General features: G+C 44.8%; 1 protein-coding gene across 2 annotated transcripts in view; it reads left to right on the forward strand.

The window, feature by feature from the left end:
- EPG5 (ectopic P-granules 5 autophagy tethering factor) overlaps nt 1-26,020 on the forward strand; it is a 100,296-nt gene that overhangs the window by 21,442 nt on the left and 52,834 nt on the right. For both annotated transcript variants that reach the window (XR_015748283.1, XM_087958702.1), the window contains exons 9-22: nt 1,397-1,547; nt 3,046-3,201; nt 4,698-4,855; nt 5,762-5,916; nt 7,090-7,230; nt 9,277-9,444; nt 10,711-10,830; nt 12,681-12,928; nt 14,634-14,774; nt 16,343-16,487; nt 19,528-19,725; nt 21,575-21,685; nt 23,068-23,187; nt 25,202-25,368. Coding sequence is in view for 1 of the 2 variants with exons in the window: in XM_087958702.1 (XP_087814828.1) it covers nt 1,397-1,547; nt 3,046-3,201; nt 4,698-4,855; nt 5,762-5,916; nt 7,090-7,230; nt 9,277-9,444; nt 10,711-10,830; nt 12,681-12,928; nt 14,634-14,774; nt 16,343-16,487; nt 19,528-19,725; nt 21,575-21,685; nt 23,068-23,187; nt 25,202-25,368 (2,179 nt within the window). In the remaining variant the exon portion in view is untranslated. The remainder of the gene's footprint in view (nt 1-1,396; nt 1,548-3,045; nt 3,202-4,697; nt 4,856-5,761; nt 5,917-7,089; nt 7,231-9,276; nt 9,445-10,710; nt 10,831-12,680; nt 12,929-14,633; nt 14,775-16,342; nt 16,488-19,527; nt 19,726-21,574; nt 21,686-23,067; nt 23,188-25,201; nt 25,369-26,020) is intronic.

The raw sequence follows: 26,020 nt of genomic DNA on the forward strand, positions 1-26,020 counted from the left end.
TATAAATAATAAAAAAAGATATAATAATAAAGAGACTGAATTTGTGGTTTAGGCCAAGAATGTCAGGCCTTCGCAAAGGGGCTACAGACTTAGCTGTGCCAATTGGTTTGGGGCTCCGATGGGCCCATGCCACGTTGGAAGTTGTTAGTGGACTCTGAAGAAGATCTCATCTCTAACACATTGTATTTTGGCGCTCTCAAGTGTGAAAGAACAGGTCCACCCATGGTCCAATTAAATTGATTTATTGGTAATCGGTGGTATGCTGCCGGTTTGCACCGGTTGTAGAGATCCGGTAGCACCGTTTAGCAGTTGGCCCTGCCCACCCGCCCTTTCCTGTCCTATATTTCCTTTGTGTCAGTCTGTGCTCCATTCAAAATCCAAGAAAGAAATACTTAGACTCCATAGATTAGAGAAAAGAAATCTTTTACTGAAGATTGAAGTGGTAGCTTCAGATAAAATTCTGAATCTGAGAAATTAGGCGCGCAAATCACATATACAAAGTGATGGAATTGTTCCCACCCCCCAAAGTTCAAAAGATCCTTCCAATTAAAAGTTCTGGATATGGTCATGTGGGCATCTTCAGGTGGTGATGAGGCCTCTGTCCGTTGACCTTGACATATTTTGATAAAGATTTGCAGTTGCGCAGAGAAAAGAAGGCTAAGCAAGGAATAGAAACTTAAGAGCAGGAATTTATACTCCCCCCCCCACTCCTCATTTATACAACACAAGAATGTAACACCTCCAGCTCTCTTTCCAGACATATCCCCCCACTGTTACTTATGGCAGCCAAAAGATGCAAAGCACTAGAAAAGATCTTGAAGGCTGACACTTTGTTTGTAGCTCAGCTGATAGGCGTGGCAGAGCAGATTGCCATGCCTCAGCTGTTTTCCTCACCAGTGTGACAGTAAGTTTTCATGCTTAAAATTTCCCATTTTAGAACACTCCATGCGCACACAAAGCGCATACCTACAGAACCCAGTAGTAAAATATTTTGAATTCCACCACTGGTAATCATGCCTGTGCGTAGGAATCCTCTCAACTAACAGTTAGTACTTGTTTGAAGTTAACAAAATTTCAACACAATTCTGGGGAGCTTGGCCTTAAACCGTTGTGGTGTCGTAGGGATTCTAGGCCGATTTCTCTTTTAACTCCAACCCCAGTTCTTCCACACTCCTCTTCCTACGGGCTGCTGACTTATCTAATGCTATAACATCTGATGTTTTAATGCATGTTATTTGCATTTTATAATGTTATAAGCTGCCCTTTCACCTGGCAGTGAAAGGGGTGGCATATAAATTTAAATACGTAAGAAAATTTTCCTTTCTTCTCCCTGCCTTTGGCTGTAGCTTGTGCACTAATTTGCCATTTCCATTCTGAAATGCTTTCCTGTGAGCAGGCAGCTACGTCTCCGAGAAAACAACTTCCCAAGAGATGATGAAGGTACTTACCTTCGCCAATTCTGTCGTGAATCTTCTTGCTGTGGGGCTGGAAACCTTCAACCGAGCCCGTTACAGGCAGTTTGTGAAACGGATCGGCCATCTCATCAGGTGAGGAGCTGCTGTCCACTTTCCATCATGGGCAGAGCCAGGTAAAGGAGCACGATTAGGACAGCAAAATGAAACCCCTAACTGAATTGTTGGGCTCATACGAGTAAATTAATAAATAAATAAATTAATTAAGAAGAAAACAAAGGACAAACTCAAAGGACCACTAGATCTCTTTTCTTGCTATCGGTTTTCTATGTTTCATGGGTCTGACGGCTCAGTGATTAAAGACATTGAGCTTGTCAGCTGTAAAGCTTGACAACCCAGGTTCAAGACCCGAGCGCTGTGCGGAAGGATGAGTTCCCATTCCTTGCTGCAGCTTCTGGCCACCTAGCAGTTCGAAAGCATGCAAGTGCAAGTAGATGGGTACCACTCCGGTGGGAAGATAACAGTAAATGGGTACCACTCCGGTGGGAAGATAACAGCATTCTATGTGCCTTTGGCATAGAGTCATGCTGGCTGTATGTCCAACGGAAGCATCTTCAGACAACACTGGCTCCCTCAGGTGGGAAATGGAGAATGAGCACCACCCTCTAGAGTTGGACATGACCGGACAAGTTACCTTTATCTGTGTTTGGTATAGTGCAGGATTTCCCAACCTGTGGGCCCTGGAGTTTTTGCAGCTGGGCTGCGGAAATAGCTGGGGAGCATATGTGCACACATGCACATCCTCACTCGTGTGAGCAGCTGGCATGTGCCTGTGCTCCATTTGCATGAGTTAGGCTGAGAGAGAAAGGCTGGTCCAAAATCACCCAGCTGGCTTTCCTGCCTAAGATGGGACTAGAACTCACAGTCTCCTGGTGATTGGCCCAAAGTCACCATGCTGGCTTTCATGGCTAAGGCAGGACTAGAACTCACAGTCTCCTGGTGATTGGCCCAAAGTCACCCAGATGGCTTTCATGCCTAAAGCGGGGCTAGAACTCACAGTCTCCAGGTGATTGGCCCAAAGTCACCCAGATGGCTTTCATGCCTAAGGCAGGGCTAGAACTCACAATCTCCTGGTGATTGGCCCAAAGTCACCCAGATGGCTTTCATGCCTAAGGTGGGACTAGAACTCACAGTCTCCAGGTGATTGGCCCAAAGTCACCCAGATGGCTTTCATGCCTAAGGCAGGGCTAGAACTCACAATCTCCTGGTGATTGGCCCAAAGTCACCCAGCTGGCTTTCATGCCTAAAGCGGGGCTAGAACTCACTGTCTCGTGGTGATTGGCCTGAGGTCATCGAGCTGGTTTTCATGCCTAAGGCAGGACAGTCTCCCGGTGATTGGCCCAAAGTCACCCAGGTGGCTTTCCTGCCTAAGGCGGGACTAGAACTCACCGTCCCCCACTTTGTAGCTTGGTGCCTTAAACATTGGACCAAACTGGCTCTCTAGTTCCTTAAACAAACCCCAAACTCACAGGTGATGGGTCATGAAACGTCTGCAAGAAAACCACCAAGCTCAGAGAGCCCCAACAGTTCAACGGAACTTCTCTTTTCTCTGTCTCTCTCAATAATCCAACAGGATGACCTTGTGCTTCGTGAGTGATCATTGGGCCCAGTTTGTCAGCCAGGCCAAGGAGGCTGGCCCCGTGATGCAGCCGTATTCCTTGAAGAAGCTGCAAGTGGAATTCGACGAGTTTTTCCTGAGGGCTGTGCTCCATGTCCTGAAAGCGAAAAGGTTGGCAGGAGTGGATTTTGTTGCTGTGTGGAACCATGCTGATTCCAGTCTGGGGCAGAATGTTACTAGGCAGTGGGAGGAAATCATCCATGCTGGGGAAATTACAGCAAGAAGTTAGAATTAGAATAAGAATTAGAATTAGAATTAGAATAGAATTAGATTAGAATTAGAATTAGAATTAGAATAGAATTAGAATTAGAATTAGAATTAGAATAGAATTAGCATAGAATTAGAATTAGAATAGAATTAAAATAGAATTAGAATTAGAATTATAATAGAATTAGAATTAGAATTAAAATAGAATTAGAATTAAAATAGAATTAGAATTAGAATTAGAATAGAATAGAATTAGAATTAAAATAGAATTAGAATAGAATAGAGTTAGAATAGAATCAGAATTGGAATTGGAATAGAATTAGAATAGAATTAGAATTAGAATTAGAATAGAATTAGAATTAGAATTAGAATTAGAATTAGAATTAGAATAGAATTAGAATTAGAATTAGAATAGAATTAAAATAGAATTAGAATAGAATTTAGAATTAGAATAGAATTAGAATTAGAATAGAATTAGAATTAGAATAGAATTAAAATAGAATTAGAATAGAATTAGAATTAGAATTAGAATTAGAATAGAATCAGAATCGGAATTGGAATAGAATTGGAATAGAATTAGAATAGAATCGGAATTGGAATAGAATTAGAATAGAATTAAAACAGAACAGAACAGAATATATGGAATGGGATGGAATAGAAAATATGAAATGGAGTAGAGTAGGATAGGATAAGATAGGGTAGGATAGGAGAGTTGGAAGGGACCTTGGAGGTCTTCTAGTCCAACCCCCTGCTCAGGCAGGAAACCCTATACCATTTCAGACAAATGGTTGTCCAATCTCTTCTTGAAAACCTCCAGGGTTGGAGCACCCAGAACTTCTGGAAGCAAGCTGTTCCACTGGTTAATTGTTCTAATTCTCAGGAAGTTTCTCCTTATTTCCAAGTTGCTTCTCTCCTTGGTTAGTTTCCATCCGTTGCTTCTTGTTCTGCCTTCAAGTGCTTTGGAGAATAGCTTGACTCCCTCTTCTTTGTGGCAGCCCCTGAGATATTGGAAGTCTGCTATCATATCTCCCCTAGTCCTTCTTTTCATTAGACTAGACATGTCCAGTTCCTGCAACCGTTCTTCATATGTTTCAGTCTCCAGTCCCCCAATCCTCTTGGATACTCTTCTCTGCACTCTTTCTAGAGTCTCCACATCTTTTTTACATCATGGTGACCAAAACTGGATGCACTTTTTCAAGTGGGGCCTTACCAAGGCATTAATAATAATAATAATAATAATAATAATAATAATAATAATAATAATAATAATAATAATAATAATAATAATAATGTATTAACACTTCACACGATCTTGATTCTATCCCTCTGTTTATGCAGCCTTTATTAGAGGTTTTTGTAATAAACCAGTGTTTCCTTGTTGGCTTTCAATCCCCCTGCAGACTAGGAGTCTGGCTCTTCATGTCTGAGATGCCTTACGGGACAGTGTCCAGCAACATGCTTTGGAAGCTGTTCTCTATCATGCACTGCGACGAAAGCCAAGATCTGGAGAAGTTCAGTTCCACCATGCAGCTGGCTGAGTGCAAGCAGAAGCTCAAAGGTTTCCTTCTTCCTTTATCCTTCTTGGGTGGAAACGCTTGGTCAGGGCCAACCTAGATTTTGGAGCCCACAGGCTTTCGGTGCCTGCTTTGGAACTGGTAAAAGGTTCACGGCCAATGTAAGCAGTCCTCGAATTGCGACCTTTCATTTGGAGGCCGTTTGACATTACAGGTAGTCCTCGACTTAACAACACTGCATTTAGTGAATGTTCAAAGTTACTGTTGTGTGGTTCGCTTTCATGCTAAGGCAGCGGCAGCCAGCTGGCTTTCATGGCTAAGGCAGAACTAGAACTCACTGTCTTCTGGTGATTGGCCTAAAGTCACCCAACTGGCTTTCATGGCTAAGGCTGAACTAGAACTCACTGTCTCCTGGTGATTGGCCTAAAGTCACCCAACTGGCTTTCATGGCTAAGGCTGAACTAGAACTCACTGTCTCCTGGTGATTGGCCTAAAGTCACCCAACTGGCTTTCATGGCTAAGGCTGAACTAGAACTCACTGTCTCCTGGTGATTGGCCCAAAGTCACCCAACCAGCTTTCATGGTTAAAGCAGGATTAGAACTCACTGTTTCGTGGGGATTGTCTCAAAGTCACTCAACTGGCTTTTTATGCCTAAGGCGGGATTGGTTTATAGTCACCCAGCCAGCTTTCATGGTTAAAGGAGGACTAGAACTCACGGTCTCCTGCTTTCTAACCAGACGCCTTAACCCTAGACCCAAACTGGTTTATATGGGATTTCAGAATTAATACAGACTATTCTTAAGTTTAGAGAAAGAGTTAGATGCATTGTATTTATTATGTATATCTGTACTGAAGAAAGTTGGAAGCCATAATTTCCCCTGGACGCTAAACGGGCTAGACATAATTGCAAGGAAAAGAAATAAAAACCTACCTTTGGTGCCGCCAACAGATCCGGCCAACCTGGAGACCTTTGAGCGCTACCTGCAATCGATGAACAGCTCTGAGGAGATCTGCCTGCTGACCACGTTCGCGCAGATGGCCCAGACCAAACGGGAGGATGTTGACGAGGACTTCGTGAAAGTGGTGGTGCTGGAGATCTATGAGGTGAGCAAGGCGGAGGCGGAGGCGGAGGAAGGAATGGTGGTGGGGTGGTGGGTGGGATGATCCCTGAGAGCATTTTCAGGGGGTTGCAAGGCCAAGGTGTCAGAGTTAGGAAGGGTTTAGGAAGCAATGTTTCCCTAGGTTGAGGTTGCCCTAAGTCAGGGGTAACCAAACTTGGGAACTTAAGACCGGTGAACTTCAACTCCCAGAATTCCCCAGTCAGCCATGATGGCTGGGGAGTTCTAGGAGTTGAAGTCCACTGTTCTTAAAGTAATAGCGATGTTATTGTTATTTCATTTCATTTCATTTATTATTTATTATTTTATTTTATTATTATTATTTTATTTTGTTTTATTTTCTTATATTATTTTATTTTATTTGTTTTATTTTATTATTTTATTTATTTTTATTTATTTTATTTTATTATTTTTATTTTATTTTATTTGTTTATTTATTTAATTTTTTAATTTAATTTTGGTTCATTTTATTATTTATTTATTATTTATTTTATTATATTTATTTTATTTTATTATTTTAATTTAATTTATTTCTTCCTCACCTTTATTATTTTTACAAATAGCTGAAGGTGGTGAACATATTCAGCCTTCCATCCTTCCGAGGTGGGTAAAATGAGGACCCAGATTGTTGAGGGCAAGAGGCTGACTCTGTAAACCGCTTAGAGAGGGCTGGGAAGCACTGGGAAGCGGTATATAAGACTAAGTGCTATTGCTATATTCAACACAACTTCCTCCTCCTATTTTTCCCACAACAAGACTGTGAGGTGGGTTGGGCTGAAAGAGGGAGTGGCCTAAAGGCGGGGAAAAGAACTCAGGGTCTCCTGCTGATTGGCCCAAAGTCACCCAGCGACTTTTATATCTAAGGCGGGACTAGAACTCAGTCTCCTGGCCATTGGTGCAAAGTCCCCTAGACAACTTTCATAGCTAAGGCAGGACTTAGCCACCCTATCCTTAATAATTCCCCAGTCCTCCACAATGTCAATCATCGTGGCACTTGTCAGGTCCACTGTGGTCCTCAAGCCTGAAACAAATGCAAAATTGGACATTATGAACACTTTAAGAAGAATATGTTCAGAAGGGTATTAAGTCTTGGTTAAATTTTGCGGAGGAGTGTGTTTCTGAAATACTCATTTATTTATTTATTTAAATCTCCCCTCAGGTATCTTATGTCAGTCTTTCCACAAGAGAGACTTTTTCAAAAGTTGGCCGAGAGCTCCTGGCTGCCATAACTGCTGTCCATACAAATATGATTTCTGTCCTGCTGGATCGAGTCAGGGAGACCATTGAAAGTGTCGGCATGGTAAGAATTGCCCAGATCTTTGAGCAAAGCCACAAATGAACTCAAACCCCATCTAAAGGAAAATTCTGTGGCAAGACCAAGAATTAATTAATTCCTTACTCCCTCCCTCCCTTTTTCTCCTTCCTTCCTTCCTGCTTCCCTTCCTACGTCTTTTCCTTCCTTCCTTCCTTCCTTCCTTCCTTCCTTCCTTCCTTCCTTCCTTCCTTCCTTCCTTCCTTCCTTCCTTCCTTCCTTCCTTCCTCCCTCCCTCCCCCTCCCTCCCTCCCTCCCTCCTCCCCCCTCCCTCCCTCTGTCTTTTACCTTCCTTCTCTCCTTCCTCCCTCCCTTCCTCCCTCCCTGTCTTTTCCTTCCCCTCCCTCCCTCCATTTTTCTCCTCCCTCCCTCCGTTTTTACCTTCCTTCTTCCCTCCCTTCTCTCCCTCCCTCCCTTTTTCTCCTTCCCTTCTTCCTTCCCTTCCTTTTTCTCCTCCCTCCCTCCCTCCCTTCCTTCCTACGTCTTTCCTTCCTTCCTCCCTCCCTCCATTTTTTCTCCTCCCTCCTTTCCTCTGTCTTTTACCTTCCTTCTTCCCTCCCTTCTCTCTTCCCTCCCTCCGTCTTTTCCTTCCTTCTTCCTCCCTTCTCTCTTCCCTCCCTCCGTCTCCTTCCTTCTTCCCTCCCTTCTCTCCTCCCTCCGTCCGTCTCCTTCCTTCCTTCCTTCCTCCCTCCCTCCATTTTTCTCCTCCCTCCTTCCCTCTGTCTTTTACCTTCCTTCTTCCCTCCCTTCTCTCCTCCCTCCCTCCGTCTCCTTCCTTCCTTCCTCCCTTCTCTCCTTCTTTGCTCCTTCCCTCCCTCCCTTCCCAGAAATAAAACCCCACTACCAAACCAAATAAACCATGACCTACCGGTGGCAACAATCAGACCGACCACTTGAGGGGCTCGGTATCACCTGGGCATCCCCACAGCCTGGTTAGCAAAACCATCTCTTCAGGGCCTTTTGGAAAGCATCAAAAGCTGGGGTGGGTGGGTGGGTATTATTTCCGCCAGAACGATGTCCCACAGGAAGGGAGCCACCATGGAGAAGGCCTTTCTCCTTGGTCCCACCAGGTGGGCCTCCTCAGGAGAGGACAACCCCTAACATCCCCCGCCTCCCCAATATGGTGGGTTGAGTAGATGTAAGGAGCCCTTAATCTGGCCTCCTGCCACGTCAGTCGATAGCTTTTCTATCATTTGGAAAACGTGACATTTAATCTTTTCTTCCTGGCTGACCCATTAGGTAGGCGTCTTCCTTCAAAGCACCACAAAATAAGAAGGTGCCTCAAAATAGGGTCCAATCAACCCATAAATTGGTTGTGGTGCCCTCAGAGTCTTTGTTGACTTTTTTTTTTTTAGAAAACTTTATTAATCTTTTATATCTTTTAAAAACAAACAAAAAATATAAATATCTTGACATTGACAGTTTGTGGCATTCATCTCCTATGCTTCTATTTTGTGCATTATTGACAAATATATACAATTTATGCGAATGTAGACATTTAACCTATATGTTGCTTATCGTTAATTCTTTCATCATCCATCTCTCTTAGTTCAATCCAATCCTACCATTCTTTTTGCAAGTCCTATAATACTCAGACTCCTCTTTCTCTTGTAACATCAGGGTTAATTTATCCATCTCAGCACAAGTCATTATTTTTTGGATAATCAGTTCATCTGGTGGTTTACTTTTATGCTTCCAACATTGGGCATAGGCAATTCCTAGCTGCCGTCAAGATATGTAATAGTATATATTTTATATTTCTCCCATATTTCTTTTTAAATATCCCCAGCAAGAATAATTCCAGTTCCAATTCTATTTGTTCGTTAGTGATCTCTTGCAATCATTTTTTTTTTTATTTTTAGCCAGTATTTTGGAGTCTCCGGGAAGGAAGGTTCTTCGTTGACTTTTAGCGACCCAACAGAAGAGAGATTTTTTTTCTCCCCGTCCATGCCTATAACTCGACGCCTTCATAACTCGACGCAAAAATTCTCTCCTCACGCTTGTCTTTGTGGGTTTTTGTTTTTTTCTGGCCAGGTTACTCTTTATTTGTTCAAAGAACTGCCGATGCGTCTCTGGAAACCGTCTGCTTCCGAAGTTGCCCTGATCCGTGACTGGCTCCTGAATTACAACCTGACAGAAGTCGAAAACAAACTCGCTTGCATTATCCTGGAAGAGATGAACTGGGGCCCTGGCGACCAGCACGTGTGTATAAAGTTTACTCCGTGAAGCAGGCGACGTCTTTAATTTTAGCCATCGCAGAGCCTCTTCAAAGTTCGGGGTTGAAACGTTGGGATCTTGGTGGTCACTGGGCTTCGTTGTCTTGCAAATGTTTCCCGTCAAATCATTTCAAATGTTATCCCTAATTTGGTAATGAATTGTTTGCAAGAAGAAAACCAAGCTGAGGGAACACCAGAATCCCAGAGTGCCTCTCCTCTCCTCTCCTCTCCTCTCCTCTCCTCTCCTCTCCTCTCCTCTCCTCTCCTCTCCTCTCCTCTCCTCTCCTCTCTCCTCTCCTCTCCTCTCTCTCTCTCCTCTCCTCTCCTCTCCTCTCCCCTCTCCTCTCCTCTCCTCTCTCTCCTCTCCTCTCCTCTCCTCTCCTCTCCTCTCCTCTCCTCTCCTCTCCTCTCCTCTCCTCTCCTCTCCTCTCCTCTCCTCTCCTCTCCTCTCCTCTCCTCTCCTCCTCTCTTCCCTAAGTCTCCTGTTCTTTTCTGTCCCTCTCTTCCTCTGTCACTCTTCCTCTCCTTCCCCCTTCCTCCTCCCCTTTCCTCCTCCCCATTCCTCTTCCCCCTCCTCTAGGTCCCCTTTCCTTCCCCCTCCCCCAGGTTCCCTTCCCTCTCCCCTCCCCTCTCCTAGGTCCCCTTCCCTCTACTCTCATCTACTCTCACCTCTCATCCTCTGCCCCCTTCCCCTTCCTTACGTCCCCTCTCCTCTGACCTCCCCCTCCCCTGAGGACCCAGATTGTTGGGGGCAAGAGGCAGATACTGTAAACTGCTTAGAGAGGGCTGTAAAGCACTGGGAAGCGGTATATAAGTCTTAAGTGCTATTGCTAATTCCTCTTCCCTCTCCCCTCCCTTCTCCTCCTTCCTCCCTCTCCTCTCCCCGGATGAAGTTCATGCATCTTAACGTTTCTGAGTTTGAGCAATGCTATCCTGTGGGATTTACCAGTCAACAGTCTTTACCTTCTAAAGGTGGCTTTCTGTTGAAAAGAATATACCCCAGGATGGTTCTTTTAAACGCACAAGACTTTAATACATTGTTTTTCCTCTAGTAATTTTGGTTTCGTTTAAACCTGCCCCAGCGCATTAGACGATTACATAGAACTTCCCGTGTCCTATTTCTGGCATGGTTTTGTGTCCGAAATAAATAAATAAATGAGATGTTTAAAAGAGCAGCCACCTAACTACCAAATGTGGGACACACAAATGTCTCCTTGTCTTGGAAATCAGCTGGATTGCTTTTGAACAACAGGGTCACCTTCACATCGGCCCAGCAGTCCACGCGGAGGTGGCGTTGATGGTCTTGGAAGCTTATCAGAAGTATCTCCCCCAGAAGCCATACAGCGGACTCCTCTCTGAGAGCTTCAAACAGGTGCCTCCCTTCCGTTGCTTTTGAACCTCTCCCGGTTGAAGCTATCGGTCATATTCAACATAGTTGTCAAAAAGAAGCAATTTTATAAGTTCTCCCAGTTTTCCTGGAGCCATAAGCTAAAAAAACTGATCTCAGATGGACTTCTTGTCTCTCCGTGAGCTTGGTGGTTTTCTTGCAGACGTTTCATTACCCAACTAGGTAACATCATCAGTGCTGGTGAGTATGGGATTTGCTCCCTTGTTTAGGCAGGGTATGTTACTCAAAACCAGGGGTCTCCAATCTTGGCAACTTTTAAGACTTGTGGACTTCAACTCCCAGAATTCTCCAGCCAGCAAAGCTAGCTGAGGAACTCTGGGAGTTGAAGTCCACAAGTCTTAAAGTGGCCAAGGTTGGAGACCCCTGCTCAATACAAGCAAGGGGCAAGATCCCACACTCTCTAGCCCTGATGATGTTACCTAGTTGGGCAATGAAACGTCTACAAGAAAACAACCAAGCCCAGTTCAAGAACTCCACAGTTCATCCCTGGACTAAAAATAATTCACTTCTATTAAAACTGAACTAGTTTGACACTGCATCTTAAATGTTCCTTTTTAATCATACTTATGACTAATGCCCATGCTCACATAACTATTCCTCATGCACACACGATCAAAATCCAGGAGCTTGGCAGCTGACTCATAGTTATGATTGCAGTTAACACTTGTGGCAAGGAAGGTCATAAAATGGGGCAAAAGCTACCTAACAACTGTCTCGTTTAGCCGCAGGAAGTTCAGGCTCAATTGCAGTCGTAAGTTGAGGACTACCTGTAACTCCTAACCTGTCTTTTGGATTGACAGCTGAGCAGTTTTTTGAACAATAAAGGACTTTTGTTCTGTTGAGATGAACTGAAGGATATTGGACAACTCTTTGGACTAGAACAGAGTTCCCCAACTTTTCCGGGTTGGTGGCCTGGAGCATGGGGTGGGGGTGGGGGGTGGGGGTGGAGAGAATTGGGGATGGTTTTGTGGGAAGGGCAGGCGCATACGCATGTGTGGGCATGGCCTTGAAAACCTGCGATGCTCGCACGAATGAGGCCCCGAGCACCCAAGATGCCTGCATGAGTGGAGCTCCAAGCGCCTGTACTAGTGGGGGCCCTGTGTGTCAACTCATAAAATATTTCTTTGGTCTTTTTAGAGTTGCCAACAGAAAGGGAGAGGGGGGAGCAGTGCAGCAGCTTGCAAACTGAAACTGCATTCCATCAATGTTTTCAAAGATAGTAACTAGGTGACTGAAGTTTCTGCCGTGCAAAATTCTAACTGGAGAACATGACTGATGACTCTTGGCTATGGATGTGTCCCATTGGAGAATAGGAATTACAATACACCCAGGGGGTGGGGGAAAACCAGGGTCAAGGTTGACAATGAATGATGTGTCTCAGAGTCGGCTACACCCAGGCCATGCTGGCATGTTTACTCCTAATAAATCTTCTTTAAGTTTTGGAAGTTTGGCTCGAGAGTCATGATTTAAATGGGGGTAACTGCCAGACCCATGCTGTTCAAAAAACTGCTCAGCTGTCAATCCAAAAGACACCATGCACCCGTGATACCCAAGCAGGGTCCCCCAAGCTCCTATGACACTTGCACGAGTGGGGTCCTGAGCCCTCGCCACACTTGCACGAGTGGGGCCCCAAGTACATGGGATGCTCACGCAAAGTGGGCTGTGCGCACCAGCCGTCCGCTCATGACGCCCGGTTGTGAATAGGCTGCGGCCCCATAGTGGACGTGGCCCACAGGTTGGGAACCCTGCCACTAGAAGACCTCCGAGATCCCTTCCAACTCTGTTAATCTGTTATGTTGCTTCTGTTTCTCCAGGTCTCCTATCTGGCCAGCATTGTCCGTTATGGGGAAACTGCAGAAAGCTCCTTCAATCAGTGGGCCTGGGGGATGGTTTTGAGGTTAAAGCTGCACATGAACGATTACGGCGTGCAGGGACACTGGGCTCCAGCACTGATACCTGACTTGGCGGATTCGCCCACCTTTCACCCGCTGCTGAAGGCGGTCAGATCTAGCCTCCCAATTGGCTGCTACCTTGCCTTGGCTATGTCCGCTGTTGGCCACAGGTAAATATTCATTTTCTTTGTGCTTGCAACTGATGTTTCCTAAACACATCCGTAGTTTCTTTGACGCTCCGATAACTTTTTTTCTCCTTATGGCTAAGTTTGGATGTCAGGGACTACCATGCCCCTGTCGGAATCTGACTCGGAGGAGGAAGCTGAACAGCTGACAGGGAGTGGGAGTGTGACTCCGTTGGCTGTGGAGGAAACCAGGGAAGGGCAAAGTCCGGCTGGGCAGAGCAGGGGAGAGGTAGAACAAGGAAGAGGGAATTCAGAGGAAGACCCAGGCCCACCCCCACCTTCATTCTAGGGCATGCAGGGAGGAACAGAGAAGAGAGCAACGTGAATTGCATGGCTTATGGGGGAGGAAAGGGCCCTGATTCCCTTCATTAGCTGCAGCTGGGAACACAGTGTATAAAAAAGGCAAGCTGCGCGCAGCAAGCTGTTGGGACAAAATCGTGAATTTATCTGCTATTGTCGTGGCTTATCTGTGTTTCTGGCATCTTCCCAACTGTATGAGTTTTGCCGTGCTTTCAAGTTTGAAATTCCTGCTCCTGCCCTGCCAAACTAATTACTGCAGCTTGGTTTGTTTGGATTTTAAGTTACAGTCTGTATGTATCTTGTTTTGGGCTGAATTTTCTACAGTCAAAGGCTGTTCCTGGGAGAGTTTTTCTCCAGCCCGAAGGTAACCTGGACACTGGGGGCAAAGTTGGAGATAATAAAGGGACTCTTCTTGCTTATCTGACTGTGTCGCCTTTGTGCCACGCCCCAGGTCATCACAGGGATGGCCAGGATAGTAAATAATTCTGGTTTAGTCACAATGGTTTCCTTCGTGAATTTCATGTGGCTTTCTCAACGAGCAGCATTCGAGCATATCATTTGTGGTTTTGTGGGTCTGCTTTACAAATACGGATCATTGTGACTTCCTAATGATTATTATTGTTGTACTTTATGATTCTTGACTCTTAATGACTCTTTATATACACTGAGATACACTTATGCACCAAAGACAAATTCTTTGTACGTCCAATCACATTTGGCCAATAAAGAATTCTATCTATTCTGTTCTGTTCCATTCCATATTTTCTATTCTGTTCTGTTCCGTTCCATTCCATATTTTCTATTTCTATTTCTATTTCTATTTCTATTTCTATTTCTATTCCTATCCTATCCTATCCTATCCTATCCTATCCTATCCTATTCTATTCTATTCTAACGTGCTGTCTGCTTAATAACCATTCACTGTGGGTAGCAAAGGGCAGGGTTGGAAATTTGTGGCTGAAAACACAAGACAGTGCAATCCCACTGACAGTTGTTCTCATTGCCTGGGGCAAAACCTGCCCATCAAGTCTCATTCCATCAGAATAAATGTTACCACCTCGGAGCTTCTGTGTTGCTAATTTTATTGAGTTCAGAATGAGGTGTTTTGTTTTGTTTTCCCCCCACGCTGGTAAAGATGGCTTGAAATCTTCCCATTTCTTTCTTTTTCTTTTTGAATTACAATTCTCAAAGTTCTCTTCATAGGAAACCATAATAGCTAAGCCAACATAGGAGTAATTCGTTACAAACAGGTGGGCAGCTGGATAGAACATCTGAGGACCCATTTTCCTATCTAGCTTAAAGAAGAGGATCTTGAAAAGAAAGAAGTTTGATACCAGGGGTTGGAAAACATCTGCAAAAAGAAATCTATTTTGTTTCTTTATGTTGATAGCATTGAGAAGTTCTGTGCTGAAGGGATCCCTTATTTGGGCATTCTGGTACAATCGCGACATTTGAGAACCGTCGTCCACGTCCTGGATAAGGTGTTGCTTCTCTTCTACCCGTGCCATTATTACCTTCTCAAGAACGAAAAGTGAGTTCAAAGTTACCTTGTTCTTTATCGTGGTTTGGGCTGGTCTTTTATCTACTTTATAACGAATCTGCTTTATAACATATTTGTCCTTTTTACATCCCCATATTTCGAGCTTCAGTTTTTATTATCGTAACCATTGGTAAAATAAGTCCCCTATCACAAAATATTCAGTTTCTTCTTTTTCCTTAATTGTAACCGTTAATCTATCCATTTCTGCACATTCTAAATTTTTATTGTTATTACACACTTTATCTGTCAGGATCTCATCACTTTTCCATTGTCGTGCAACTACAATTCTGGCTGCAGTTAATACATGTAAAATCTTCTATTTATATAAAAGCGAAATGCCCCTCACACATCATAACAAAATCTCCAGAACCGTAAAGCCTACAAACTTGAAATTTGGCACCTATGTTCCTCTTGGTTTCTAGGTGCTCACTAAGAAAGGATTTTTCGAAATGACCATCAGAGCATTAGTATTTTGTATATTATTATTATTAACATGCTCTGATGCTAAGGAGTTCTACTCCCCCTCCCCACCTGAAAAGAAATCTGTTCCAAAGGCAAAACACAAGCAGAGGAGAGGAGTTTCAGTTTCAGTTTCACAGCACCAAGCAGCTTTAGTACAGAATAGTTGAGCAAAGCCACGCTCAGGCTCCTTGCTGTCTCCTTGCTTACAGAGCAAATACTATTTCAGTTTCCAAACAGACCTCAACTCTCTCACACACTGACAGGACACTTGCCAGATGAATAATGATGGATGCTGGTAGGCAGAGGCAGAATATTTTTCTCCTTATTTTCCTCCCCAAAAACTTAAGCCCGACCACATAGTTTTGTAGCGAAGCATGGGTGTCCAGCTAGTCAAATATATAGTCCTTTTATCATACTTTTCCAGCAGAATGCCCAATAAGAATATTTTTTGGCTTCAAATCTATATGCTGCTTTATCATTTTTTCCCAACCAAGTATGTTGGAGTACCTGTATATTGATAGCCCCAGGGGTGGACTGTTGGAGTCTCACAGGCGTTCAGGAGAGCCGCTAGCTAAGATTCTGTGCAGTTCGGAAAACCTCCAAATCCCACTCCTGGCTGGCCCCGCCCACCCTGCCCCACCCATGTAGCTCATTTTGGGTGCAGGGCCGATGTGGAGCCTCAGGGAGAGTGAAAAACGGGCCTCTCAGAAGTTCAGGAAGGCTGGAAATGGGCCCGTTTCCAACCTCCACAGCCTGGGGAGGCCGTTTTCGCCCTCCTGGAGGTTTGAGGAAAGCCTCCGGAGTCCGGGGAAAGCAAAAAACGCCCCTCCTGCCACGGTGCAGGAGGCCGACTAGGCCACGCCCACCATGGCCACACCCACCCAGCCACCCTTAGCAGAGAACCCTTAGCTAAAAAAATTTGAAGCCCACCCCTTGATAGTCTCGCTTGTTATGGGTTGCTCCGACTGAGTCCAAAGGCTCTTTCAGCGCCGGGATGGAGGCGGGGTTTTGGTTGGGGTTGTGGGGGAAATATGAATGGAGAAACCTCTGCCTGTGATTGGATAATTAGATGGCCAACTTGTCTGTGGCTTCCCTAGGTTTCTCTCCTTCTTCCACCAGTTCCTTCAGCTGGACAGCGGGGTTCCCCAAGGGATGACTCAGCAAATGACCCACAGGGTGACTCAGCATTTGACCGGCACGAGTTACGGCAAAAACATTACGCTGTTGAACTCCATGATTCAGGTCAGGAAATAGAAGCGCCTCGCGGTGTGTGTGTGTGTGTGTGTGTGTGTGTGTGTCCCTGAAGATCCTTATTCTGGTGTTGGAAGAAATGTACATCTGGGTTCAGTTCCAAATGGGGAAAAAGGCACTGGAAACATGGAGGCTGTTTGGGAAGATGGTTTAATGGTGGACAGGACCACATGGCTTGGAACTCTAAAGAAGGAAGGGCTGAGATGCTGAGAGTCCTGGGGTTTTATGCCCTCTGTTGGGCTTTGAATTTGAGCTTGTGTTCTGATTGGTTGTCAGACTCCTAGGGGGCCGTGCAGGAGCAACTCTGTAGGCTGTCCTGAGTACCAGGCTTGGTTGAACCTTGCTAGGTGATGATGTAATGAAGAGGGCTTTGGGCAATTCCTATTATAGCTCTACCTGGAATAGATCTTTGTTAGGTAAAATAGACTGGCTCAGGCCTTAATGGAAACATTAGAAAATATTAGAAAATGAATGTCTATAACAGATAATCAGAGTTGGAAGGGACCTTGTAGGTCATCTAGTCCAACCCCCTGCCCAAGCGGGAGACCCTACACCATTTCTGACAAATGGCAGTCCAGTCTCTTCTTGAAAGTCTCAAGTGATGGCGCTCCCACAACTTCCGAGGGCAACTTCTGTTCCATGGGTTGATTGTTCTCCCTGTCAGAAAGTTTCTCCTTGTTTCCAGGTTGAATCTCTCCTTGTTCAGTTTCCATCCATTATTCCTTGTCTGGCCTTTGGGTGCCTTGAAAAACAGCTTGTCTCCCTCCTCTCTGTGGCAGCCCCTCAAATATTGGAAGACTGCTATCCTGTCTCCCCTGGTCCTTCTCTTCACTAGATTAGCCGCCCAGCCCAACGTCAGACTTGCCTCCAGTCCCCTCATCACCTGGTTGCTCTTCTCTGTCCTTTCCCAACCTTCCAAACGAAGCTGGGGGCCCTAGCTTAGGGGCCCCCTTGATTTTGGTGACCTCAGAGCAGGCGGCTTTCGCTGCGCGCTGGCTCATTTGTTGGGTCCACAACCCAACCGCCACAGTTACGGCCCAAACCAGGGGGGGGCTTTGATTCTGCTTCTTAGGGAAACGCCAAAATATTTCATTTTTCTAGGAAAGGGGTGGGTGCTAACTTTCTACACTGGTTTCAATCAGATAAGGAGAACCAGGAAACAAAAACAATGTAGTCCTCAATTTACAACCATTTGTTAATGACTGTTGCAAGTTGCAATAGCAATAGCACTTAACGTTATCACTGTTTCTTTCCCTTGTTCACCTTCCATTTTAAGACTTAATAAATAGCTATGTTTTCTTGATTAGCTTTTCATCCACACCTCATAGTATTAGATCAAATATTGTTGGCTCTTTATAGAAACCATATATATCTCTTTACCTCTTTTTCATATCTTGATCGTATTTGCAAGTGTGGCCACCATGTAAGGTCCACCTCCTGATTTAGCAGTTGTTGATTAGTTTTAAGTTCCCCTTTCTCATTTAAAATATCTTTATACATTACCATTTTTTCCAAGTTTACCACATTTTGATGTGTCAGAGCTTCCATTGTAGAGAGCCAGACTGGTATCTTCATGTAGTTTTTTGCTTTAACTTTTCCTCATACTAGGAGTAGGGCATTCCTGACTTAATGTCTTTGAAAGTATCAATATATTTTATTTTTATCACACCACAGTCTTATATTTTCATCATAGCACTCAGACTTATATACGGCTTTACAGTGCTTTACAGCCCTCTCTAAGCACTTTACAGAGTCAGCCTATTGTCCCTCAACAATCTGGGTCCTCATTTTACCTCAGAAGGATGGAACTGTTCTGACCAAGACTTCCTGAGATAGTAACAATCACACACTGTTCCCCAAAAACATTTTTTTTTATTATTTCAACGGCTGTGAATAATATGCATTCATGGCCTGTAATGAGTCCCAAACAGTTTATGAATAGTCCAACAGAAGTCTACCACAGTCCCTCGGGATAAGGCTGATAAGCACCCACCTTTATCTCCCTTGAAATGCTGCCAACGACTAAATTGCCAATTAGATGTTCTACAAGGCCAAACGGCGCACAAAGTCAACCACGGAGCTTCGGAGTTTAAACTGACCAGAACGAACAAAGTTGCTTCCTGCAAAGGCTCCTGTCCCTTTGCTCCTCCTTTATATCTTATGGGAGGGGCCAATCACCTCCAAGCCTTACTCCCGAGTCGCCCCTTTTGTCTTAACTGTTCTTGCCTTCTGGCAGCTCTGCGCAAGAGCACACTGGGAACAGTCTCCCCCTGTTCCTCTGCCTCGCTGATGTCAGATACTGGAGACTCCGGAGTCGACACATAACTTTCAGATGGCCCTGGCCCTTTCTCTGTGTCGGAGGCAGATCCCTCATCCGAGTCCTCCCCAGACTCCAGAACTGGCCCATGTTCCTCCCCACTGTGCGACTCTGCTGCCAGCTCCGCGGACCACAACAGGAAGGCTGGGTCAACCTTGAGCCTGGTGAGATTGGAACTGTCAAACTGCAGGCAGCTGGCAGTCAGCAGAACTAGCCTGCAGTACTGCACTCTGACCACTGCGCCACCATGTCTCATAATACTGCTCACAATAGCACTACAAGTATGACTTACAGACCGTCTCAAACTGTTGCAGCATCCCCGCTGTCATATAATGAAACCAGGGGAACTTGGCATGTATTTACGATGGTTGTACAGTCCTTGCGGAGGGACGGAGGGCGGGGGGAGGTAGGTGGGATTGTCATTTGTGACTTTACTAGGGAGCTTCCAACAAGCAGAGTCAATGAGGGAAGCCAGGAATTTCTTAACGACTGCACAATCCCCTTAACAACTGTTGTGATACGTTTAACAACCATGGCAAAAAAAAGGGGTCGTAAAACGGGATGGGACTCCCTTAACAACCTGCCTTGCTTTTAGCCATGGAAATTTTGACCTCAATTCATGGTCATAAGTCGAGGACTGCCTGTATAGGACTCGGATCTTTTCCCCTTTTGACTATGAGCCCGATAAGTCAACTCTCTGCTTTATTTTGACAGAGCCACATTTTTATGAGCAGCCACCCCGGTGGAATCGGCCCGGCTGCCGTGTTGGAATTCTGGGTCCAGGTCTTGACCAGCCAACAGCTTTGGCACAAGGAGAGAGCCGTCCTCGAACTGATGGACGGTTTGTGCCAAGCCGCCTTTCAGTTCAACCAAGAGGATTGTGTGCAGAAGTTGCTCTATCAACAACACAAGGTATGGGTCCCCCATTGTCACTGACTTTCTCACGGATTGGGAGAAGACTCCTGTTCTGACCCAGGCTCCCCAAACACAACAACCCCTCTATAGTTGAAGCCGTGATTCCTTTATTAGGAATGCTGGCAGCCCCGGCAAAAGGTTTCTCTCTCACCACAGGCTAACAAGTCTGTCCAGCAGGGGAGATATATAGTTGTTTGCCACACCTATTCATCTCCGCCTTCTGCCTTTTATCCCCAGAGCTAGGAGCGGTGGCTCTTCTGTCCCAAGGACCGGCCCATAGATTTCCACTGCTCTCCTCTCCTCTGCCTTATGCACATCTGCGTGTCGGGCACTGGACCCAGCTGTTCCTCCTCTTCCTCATCAGCCACCTCCAGACCTAGGGGCTGTTGAACTCTCTATCTGAGGGCTGATGGATGATCCAGGCTCTGCCTCTCTCTCTCTCACACACGCACACAGCTCCATTTCCTCATCCCCTTCAGAGCGCTGATGCTGACCCTGACTCCCATGCCTCCCCTTCCTCCTCCTCTTATTCGACTGCTAGAGGGACCAACGGCTGACAGGCCACAATAAATCCACAGGCTTCTCCAGTGGATTGAGATCTTGTAGGATAATGGCCCCCAACCTTTTGGGCAACCTGTGGAGAGAAAATGTTCACGGCCCGGTGGGAGCGTGGTTTCACGTGCTGCCTGCATCCCACGGATGGGGCTTCGCTTGTTTGTGTGGCCCAATTTCTGGCATTCCACGGCCCGGTGCCGGTCCATGGACCTGGGATTGTGAACCCCTGTTGTAGGAGAATAGCAGGCAGAACTGGAGGGTGGAGTTAAGTGCGTCATCAGCTTAGAATCCTTACATTGCCACAAATGGTCTAAGACCAAGCCCTCCTGAAGTCTCCTGACCCTCATATGGGGCCAATTTAGTGTTGAACATTAGTTGACTAGATTCTTATATATAAGTTTGAATAAATCTTTTGTGCTGCAACTTGACGGATGGTCCCGATCCTTTGCACCCAACAGATCTTACACAACGGGATCAGTGAAATGCCGCAAGATTCGTTAACCATGTTCCTGAGATGTAAGGGATTACAGAGTCATTAAAAGATGATAGATAGATAGACGGAGGGAGGGAGAGAGGAAGGGAGGGAGATATGGATATTATAAGTCTGGTAGTTCCTGCAGGCAAGCCTAGTGAAATATAACAGCCTGGATAGAAATATTTACATATTTTGCTTCTTATGAGTATTTTTTTTAATTGAGACACTTTTTAATTAATTTATTTTTTGCATTAGAAATCTCCTTTTGATTAGAACACACACAAAAAGTGGCACGCACACATAACACACACACAAAAGGAGAAGCTAGGATTCAAATTTTCTTGTTTACAGAGAAAGGAAAATTGGATTATTACCCTTCTCTAAAAATGAGTCTGTTAATGGTAGCTGATTAAACACAGCCGACATGAATTAAATAGCCATATTTTTTTGGGATCGAGCGTTGTAAATGAATCTCCTTGTTGCATGTTAACCTGGAAGCATCACATGATTTGCTCATTAGCTAAACTACATTTGTCTGAATTGGCACAATACCTAAAGCCATAAATTGTATTTTATAACTGTAATGGTTGGGTTTACAGAATGGGCCCTGCTAAATCCAAACAAGTTGAGTGATGGATTGACACAGTTCTTTTAAAGTGGATTTTCGATGGGCCCTAACCAGGGATCGACATTTATTTTTAAAAATTTCAGTCCCAGAATTTTTTTTTTTTAAATGTTTCTTTGTTATGGAAGGACTCTGTAAGAAGGCAGCTTTGTCTTAACCCACATGTCTTCTCTTTTCCTCAAATTTCCCAGAATGCTCTGGGCTATCACAGCGACAAAGGGCTGCTGTCTTCCTTGGTCAGCTGGATTGTGGCAGGCAACATCACACCGTCCTTCATAGAGGGAAATGCTAATTCCACGCAGGTAAAGAAAGCATCCTGGAGTTGATGGACTAAAATTTTGCTTGGGGTTTATGGCCCGTTCTTGTAGGAAATAACCAGGTGGTGCCTGAAGGTGGGGTCAAATGTGCTATCAGTTTTGCAGCCACAAGAGACGTAAGTCCTTGCCACTGTGAACTCCTTGGACTCTTTATCTAGTGCCAATTTGCCTTGATCATTACTAAATCACATTCTTGTGCAGAGATACCATGGGATAAATTTTTAGTGCTTCGAACGCAACTCTTGTTTCTGTTGCACCCGATGCTTCCTAGCTTCTCATAAAACCATCTTCCTCCATAGACTTAAGATGGTCTTGCAAGACCATGTAGCGGAGACATGATTGTTGTCATGCCCCTGTCGGAATCTGATTCTGAGGGGGAAGCCAAGCAGCTGACAGGGAGTGGGAGTGTGGCTCCATTGGCTGTGGAGGAAACTGGGGAAGGGCAAAGTCCAGCTGGGCAGAGTAGGGGAGAGGTAGAGCAAGGGAGAGGGCGTTCAGAGGAAGACCCAGGTCCACCCCCTCTTCATCCTAGGGTACGCAGGGAGGAATGGAGAAGGGAGCAACGTGAGTTGCGTGGCTTACGGGGGAGGAAAGGGCCCTGATTCCCTTCATTAGCTGCAGCTGGGAACACAGTGTTTAAAAAGGAAAGCTACGCACAGCAACTTGTTGGAATCAAATTGTATCTGTTATTGTCGAGGCTTATCTGTGTTCCTGGCATCTTCCCAACTTGTGTGTGTTTTGTTAGCCTTTCAAGTCTGCAATTCGTTCTCCTGCCCTGTCAAGTTAATTACTGCAGCGTGGTTTGTGTGGATTTTTATTTACAGTTTGTATGTACTTTGTTTTGGGACTGAATTTCCTCCACTTAAAGACTGTTCTTGAGAGAGTTTTTTTTCTCCAGCCGAAGTTGGAGGCAAAGTTGGAGGCACTAAATGGACGCTTCTTAACTTATGTGACTGTGTTGTCTTTGTGCCACGCCCCGGGTCATCACAATTGTGCTTTCTCCTAGAATGAGGAGGCAGGGAATGCTACAGGTGAGTTTAGGACGTTTAAGGCATGGAGTCTTGGCTTCCACCCCCAGCCACCCGCCTCAGCCCATTTACAACCAGATTTCCTTCTCCGCTGGCCCTCCCCCGGCCATGTGTTAATAATAATAATATAGGAAATACTAAATGCTCTGATGGTCATTTCGAAAAATCCTTTCATAGTGAGCACCTAGAAGCCAAGAGGAACATACATGCCAAATTTCAAGTTTGTAGGCTTTAAAGGTTCTGGAGATTTTGTGATGATGCGTGAGTGTGGTATTTCGCTTTTATATAGATAGATAAAACAAATAAATAAATAGACCGATGTTGCTTTCTAATTTACAGGTTTGGTTTGCATGGAGTGTTCTGAATATGGAGTCCATATTTGAAGAGGATTCCCAGCTCCGTAGAGTTGTAGTGAGGGAGTTGGTTACCAATTCCGATTCACCAGAGCAGACTCTGAAGGTAAATCCGCAAATTATTCTTTATTTAAATAACATCTCCCAGAACGATGGTTTTCCCGGCCCACCACCTGAAGGATGTGAGATATTGATCAAAAAAGAATATTTGTAGCTTTCAGGGTTGAAATGAGGGGTCCTCGGTGCTCTCTGAGCTTGTTTGTTTTCTTTCAGACGTTTCATTACCCAACTAGATTACATCATCCACTAGTTAGGAAAGGGCTTTGCAGAGCTCTGCAGAACCCATTCCTTGCCAGCACTGATGATATTACCTAGTTTGAGCAAGGAAACATCTGCAAGAAAACAACCAAATTCAGAGAGCATCAACAATGTGAGATGTTGCCAAACCTTTGATTAGCTGAAACCGCTCTGTATTTCTTTTTGGATAATACCTTGTATTATTTACATTTGAGGAGACTAGAATCATAATATAAATTCTCAAAAGAGATTTTATTCAGTTACTCCTTTTTTTTAAAAAAAAACCTAAGTTTTGTTTAAGCATTTTTAAACAACTTTATTCTTTAAAAAAAAATACAAAATAACAAAAAGAAAACTTTGAGGGAGAAAGATCAAAAAAGGAAAAAAAAAGTTATAAAGTCACAAAAAAGGGAGGGACTGACTTCCTACTTTTTTTCAGTACAGGTACAAATAAATAGGACATTAAACTTTTGATGTTGTTATCCATTCATTTGAGTCTTGTGATTCTGTGGGCCAGTTCTGTTCACGTTTTCTGGATCTTGCGCTAAAACGACTCTCGAGTTAAAAAGGAAACATGAAAACATTGTATATACACAGATTAAACAATCCAAATAAGCCTATAACAAGAAATTTCTTGCTCTGAGGTTAAACATCAGCAAAAATAAATATAGTGGACACGCAGTATAATAAGAATTAAAACACACAGTATTTTCATCATCCTAACAAATCTAATTGTCAAACCCTCAAAGCAGAACTGCATTTTTATCTTTCTCGAGCAAGGAGTCCAAGCGTGCTCTCTAGATGAAAGCAAAGCCAGGTAAATCTTTTTGTCTTCCACCAAAGTAGTGAGTTTTGGCATCTCTGCCAACTCCATTCATTTCAAAACCCATTCCTCAGTTGTGGGAATTTGTGTTCCTTTCCACTTCTGCGCATACTAAAGTCTCCTGAGGCCGTTGTCACCTATGGGAACAAAATCCTATGTTTTCTTTCAGTCTGCTTATCCATGATAACCTATATTTTCTGACTCAAATAAGCACATCTGATCCCCATGCTTCTTGGCAGTCTTTACATTTCTACCAAATATGTCAACATTTTTTAAAAAAATCATTGTACTGTATCTCTCTTTTGGCAATGCTTCAGAACAGTGAAGCTGTGGGAATTAAATGTTATATAACAACGAATGAACCAATTACTGAACATCCTCTAACCTTCCCTCCCTCCCTCCCACCTTTCTTTTTTTCCCCCTCCTTTCTCCCCACCTCCCCTCCCTGCCTGCCTGCCTTCCTTCCTCTCTCTCCCTCCCTCCGTCCCTCCTTCCCCATCTTCCTTCCCTCTCCTCCTCTCCACCTCCCTCCCCATTTCTTCCTTTCCTCCTCCCTTCCTCTCCCTCCCCCTCCCTGCCTTCCTCTCCCATCTTCCCTCCCCTTCCTTTCCCCCTTCCCTCCCCTCCCTGCCTTCCTTCCTCTCCCTCCCTCCCCTTTCTCCCTTTCTCCTTCCCTTCCTCCCATCTTCCCTCCTTGCCTTCCTCTCCCTCCCTCCCACCTTCCTTCCTTTCCCCCTCCCTCCCCCACCTTCCCTTCCTTCCTTCTTCCTCCCACTTCCTTCCTTCCTTCCTCCCTCCCTGCCTGCCTTCCTCTCCCCACCATCCCTCCCTCCCTCCCACCTTCCTTTCTTTCCCTCTCCCTCTTTTCTTTCCCCCTCCCTCCTTCCTCCCCTTTCTTTCCTTCCTTCCTTCCTGTCTTGCTCCCTTCCTTCCCTCCTTCTCTCCCTCCTCCCTTTCTCCTTCTTTCCTTCCTTTCTCCCCTCCCTCCTTCCTCCTGCAGAAAGCTCAGGCCCAGCTCAAGCTGCCAATCGTGCCTTCTCTACAGCGCCTGCTGATCTACCGATGGGCTCACCAAGCCCTAAGCACCCCAGTGGATCACCCTCTCCTTCCTCTTATTTGCCAGAAATTCTTCCTTCTCTATTTGCAGCGCCCGGGATTGCAGGATGGGTGAGTGGATCGCTGGTGAACGATGGGAGATCTTGTTGAATGGTGTGAGCTGATTTGAATGCTGTGAAAGCCCCACGTTCCAATCGTCTCGTCTTCTAGTTCCAAGAGAGCGCAGGCTATATGAGCCAGTTCGGTCCAGTGGTTAAAGCCCCAGGATAGAAACCAGGAGGCTGGCAATTCTAGTCCTGCCTTAGCCATCAAAGCCAGCTGTATGTCTTTGGGTCAATCATAGGGAGACTGCGAGTTCTAATTCTGCTTAAGCACAAAATCCAGCTATATGACTTCGCACCAATTGCCTGGAGACTGAATTCTAGTCCCACCTTAGACATGATTGCCTACTGGATGCGTTTTGAACACTCCCTCTCTCTTAGCCCAACCAACCTCACAAAATTGTTGTTGCGGAGAAAATAAGAGGAGGAAGGTATGTTGGATATGTTCGCTGCCTTGAGTTATTTATCAAAAATATAAAGGAAGGATACAGAAATCTGAATGAATTAAAAAAAAAAGATATATGGGAAAGATCTCCATATATGCCCATATGTCCTAGAGAGCCCCACTCAACTGTGGTGAAAATATGTACACTGCTCAAAAAAATAAAGGGAACACAAAAATAAGACATCCTAGATCTGAATGAATATTCTTATTAAATACA

Source organism: Notechis scutatus, chromosome 2 (genome assembly GCF_049901735.1).
Source record: "Notechis scutatus isolate UNSWTSFEM ecotype Mainland chromosome 2, rNotScu1.2, whole genome shotgun sequence".
Taxonomy (NCBI): Eukaryota; Metazoa; Chordata; class Lepidosauria; order Squamata; family Elapidae; genus Notechis; species Notechis scutatus.